The sequence below is a fragment of the Monopterus albus genome, unplaced genomic scaffold (genome assembly GCF_001952655.1).
Source record: "Monopterus albus unplaced genomic scaffold, M_albus_1.0 scaffold85.1, whole genome shotgun sequence".
NCBI classification, from domain to species: Eukaryota; Metazoa; Chordata; class Actinopteri; order Synbranchiformes; family Synbranchidae; genus Monopterus; species Monopterus albus.
Genome location: NW_018127965.1, coordinates 1,159,180 through 1,163,225, shown reverse-complemented (window position 1 = coordinate 1,163,225; position 4,046 = coordinate 1,159,180). Strand labels below are relative to the sequence as shown.

Genomic DNA, 4,046 nt, shown 5'->3' with positions numbered 1-4,046 from the left:
ATGTTGTGGCGGGTCATCCAAGGTGTTCCTGGCAACCGAGACAGAGGGCACATGGCTGTGAGGGAATCCCAGGTACACTAATATGATCTGTAATACGGCCATTAATTATTCAGGTGTTTTATAATTTATTTTGATTTTGACACTGGGCAAGAGGCAGGGTACACCCTGGACAGGTCACCATTCTATCACAGAGCTACATCCTGGTCAGGGTGTGATCAAAAGACTGCTGCCAAAATGTTTCTGTTTCTGTACACAAGTTCAGCATTTCTAGTTTTAACAGAGTTTCACCAAAAAGATAGACTTGATTGTTGTTGACAGTTCCCCCAGTACCTGCCTATGTTCAGCAAAATATATGTGTGTGTGAAAATGCTTAAATTTAGAAATAATTTTTATGAGTAAAATCTTATATTTCAGTATCTCTGTCTGACAGAAAGATCAGCTCGGTTTCTGTCTTGTGTCCTCAGATCTGTGTGGGGAAGCGAGAAGATGGCGAGATGTTTCTGAAGCTGAGCAGTGGAAAGAAGAGAGGGCTGGTCCCAGCTGACTCCATAGAGGAGATCTGAGCCTCCATTCTTCCACCTCTGCTTCTCGCAGGGACACAGCCATCCTAGAACTGAACTCTCTCCCCATCTTCTCCTGGAAACAAACGCATCAGACTTAAACCAAACTGGACAGAAAGCATTACATGATCTGGAACCACACCCACAGTGAAGGCATGGTTTCCAGCTGAGTTGGTTTTCTGTTAGTCTTTAATCAAGTGTAAAGTTGTGCAGTAATCCTGCTGTTAGAAAGGAACTGTTTCTCAGCAGTCTAGCTGTTTCTGTGGGTTTATCTTTTCAACTACAAGTCAATGTTTAGTTAGATGAGTCAAAAATGCTTTAATTAAATTTGCTTGTCGAATGCTGGTTCACATTTAGTATTTTCTCATCAAAAAGCTGTCTATCAGTGTGGGAGGAGGCTGAACCCTGTCAAGGGAACATGATGCTTCTGTCAATGTCCTTTTCTTGTTTCTACCCACTCCGTATTTCTCATCGCTGCCTGCTCATGTCACGGTATCAAGCCTGGGAATGATATGGGCTTCATGCAGACTGCTACGCAACATGAGGCGCTCGCCAAGTACGACCACTGCCAGCCAGAGAATGCTACTGCCATAAAGACAGACAGGGGGATCAGATGAAAGGAGAGCACACAATTCAAAACCGCTCAGCAGTGTCAGGCTGGGATGGAACTGTACTTGTCAACTTGAGAGTGCAGAAAGGTTTTCAAAGGGAAATTGGAGGGGCTGGGGATCTTTTCACAGGGAAAAAACTTATTCAGTAAACAATTACTAAGAAATTATAGAACATTTTGCATAATAAACTTTCCCTTTTCAACACTCACAGGAACTGAAACTTCCAGGAATTTGTTGAAAACGCACATTTCCTATTCTTTTAATGACATAACCATAGAGGAACACATAGTGCTTGTCTAGGCTCTACATTTAGCTGTTTCACCATTTTAAGCAAATGCAGTGAAATTTAAAAGGAGGGGAGAAGAAATGGGAGAGTTTCTCTAGAAAAACTGGGACAGCAGTCATTCCTTGTTTGGCTGACGCTTGAGAGCACCGAGCGAGAGAAGTGTCAACATATTCAAATTGCAACATTTACAAGTGGTCCTCACACGGAGGAGCGCAGCGGGCATGAAAAGGTTGGTTTCTGCAGAGATCTGCTGAAGAGCCCCAGCAGGCGCTGCAAGTGTTGTGCTGCATTTTAACATGTTTTCTAGAGTTCAAACAGCAGGAAATACACTGCAGCCAGTCTGCCAGAAGAAATAACAACATCGTGTGAATCTTTCTGCCCATGACAAGCAGTCTAAGTTTCAGCTTCAAGGAGGACACGAGAAAACTGGGAAAAGCAAGTGCAGTGTCAGCAGAGAGAGGAATGACACGAGTTATGAGTCAGCATGCACATGCAGTTAATGTTTTTACCCACAGGGTGCAGGAGTCATCATTATTCAAATGTCAGCTCCATCTTCTGCTCCCTGTTTGACTTCCCATGTCCTCTTATTATTGATGCGACTAGTCAGTTCTGACATAAAGTGAAGGTATTTTTTGTGTATGTAGGTACAGTCTGGTTGGTTTGAACTGTGGCTGATTCATTCAGGCCCCGGGTCGGCCCAGGCTCGAATCCGGAACCATCTTGCTGTGAGGTGACAGCACTAACCGCCGCGCTGCTACAACAGTAGATGGTACTGCAAAATAAAGACTGCTTATCTTTTTTTTAAAACTCATACCCCTATGTTTTATTTCAGAGCACTAACAAGTACTAGCTATAATCCTTCTTAAGTCTACATTTCAAAACCATTTAAGCCTTTAGAGACTGTGAGAAACACACTTCTATTCTTGTGAGAACAAGAATAGCACTTTATCCTGTGTCATCTGAATATGTTTTTGCTGAGGTATCTCCCTCATAATGACTGATGTCGTATTCAGCAATACTTCACCAGCAACTCATCTTCATGTCACAGTGGAGCTCTTCAGTCTAATGGATTACAATCTGTTGGTTTGTCCTTGTTCGCTGGGTGTTTCTAAAGACTGATGGTGAAAAATGAATTACGCAGCAGCATAAACAATACGCTCATCCTGGAGAAAAATATGTCAGAGCAGAACTGGATTTATGAGCTTGCCCATGTAAACATTTTGCAATGTTGCTTTGTGCCCAGTTTTATGTAGCATCACATGTTCACAGCTTTGAAATTTCAAAATTTTAAGTATGATTGGATGTTTCCTGAGTCCAAAGTCACTGGTTGGCCACATACCTCAATAAAACAGCTTTATGAAACATTCTCTGCCTTGTCACATGATGTAGACACTGGCACAGTGATGTGTAAATGCTATTGGTCATGAAGGTTTCTATGACAGGAGGCATGTAGCTTTTGGTGTTTTTCTGTATCTGTAATTATATTGGCAGCCTGTTTTAGTTCAGTGATGGTAGAGAGCTTTTAAATAGGACACCTTAAAATTTCAGTGGCATCCATGCATAATGCACCAACTTCCATCCACAAACTGCTGTGCACAGAGGAATGCTAAGAAGATGCTCAGTTGGAGGGAGAACATTTCAGGCCTATGCATTTAAATCCCTCACAGTTACATAAACTGGAATAACACTAATGGAAATTTTAGCAAACAAACAGTTGTGTTTGTCCACACTACAAGTTAGCTAGAGCAGCTTTGGTGTTAGCTGAACAATACTTTTGTCAGTTCTCAAGAGTTATGTAGCAAGACCCAAGCATCCTGCAGGAAAACAGTTGCCCATGAGTTTACACCAGAATTTACAATAAGCTGTTTTTGAAACCATAAACGCTCCTGTTCATTTTCTAGTTGATGTGAATGATGATTCAACCTGTTTTCAGGTTTAATAACACAAACTGAAAGAGCTCAAACAAATATCTCAGTCCAGATATATGTGATCTTTTGTCTTTTTTTAGCTCCATACCTTTGTCATCATGGGCGGAGCCAGTGGGTGGCCAAGGGTGGCACTGGCCAACCCCAGAATCTGATTGGCCACACCTGCCAATTAGAGTTAAAATGTGATGCTTGTCAGTATTAATGAATTTTAAAAAATGGAAAAAAAAGACAAATCTTTGCCTTAGATACAACTAACATGTTTCTGGTACTTTATAAGTAATATAGGTCAAATTTTAGTTTATATCATGCATGCAGCATGATATTTGCATTCACTTGGCATGATTCACCGTGTTCAGGGGGAAACACTGATGTCCCTGGCTGAGAACAAATAAGGAGTGCAGCCAAAGTTAGCTAAAGAAAGCATTATGTGTGTCTTGTCTTTACAGAAAATAAACAACTTGATTCTTAATCATTTTGGGTTTATTGTTTCATAGAACTAGACTTTTTACATGCAATTCAACTATGCCACTCCTCTTTGAGTCGGTGCCCCAGCCTGGCCACCCAGTCTAAAATTTTTAAATCCAGCCCTGTTGTCAGTCCTGTACCTATCAGTGTAAAGTTGCAATGATTAGCTGACTAATTATTACTGAAATGTTGTTCA

The 4,046-nt window shown here is 41.3% G+C and overlaps 1 protein-coding gene across 1 annotated transcript in view; it reads left to right on the top strand.

The window, feature by feature from the left end:
• LOC109964216 (SH3 and cysteine-rich domain-containing protein 2-like) overlaps positions 1-2,800 on the top strand; it is a 25,736-nt gene extending 22,936 nt beyond the window's left edge. Inside the window, exons 10-11 of the mRNA XM_020607357.1 lie at positions 7-72; positions 465-2,800. Of these exons, the coding sequence (XP_020463013.1) occupies positions 7-72; positions 465-563 (165 nt within the window). The 3' untranslated portion in view covers positions 564-2,800. The remainder of the gene's footprint in view (positions 1-6; positions 73-464) is intronic.
• The last annotated feature ends 1,246 nt before the right edge of the window (positions 2,801-4,046 follow it).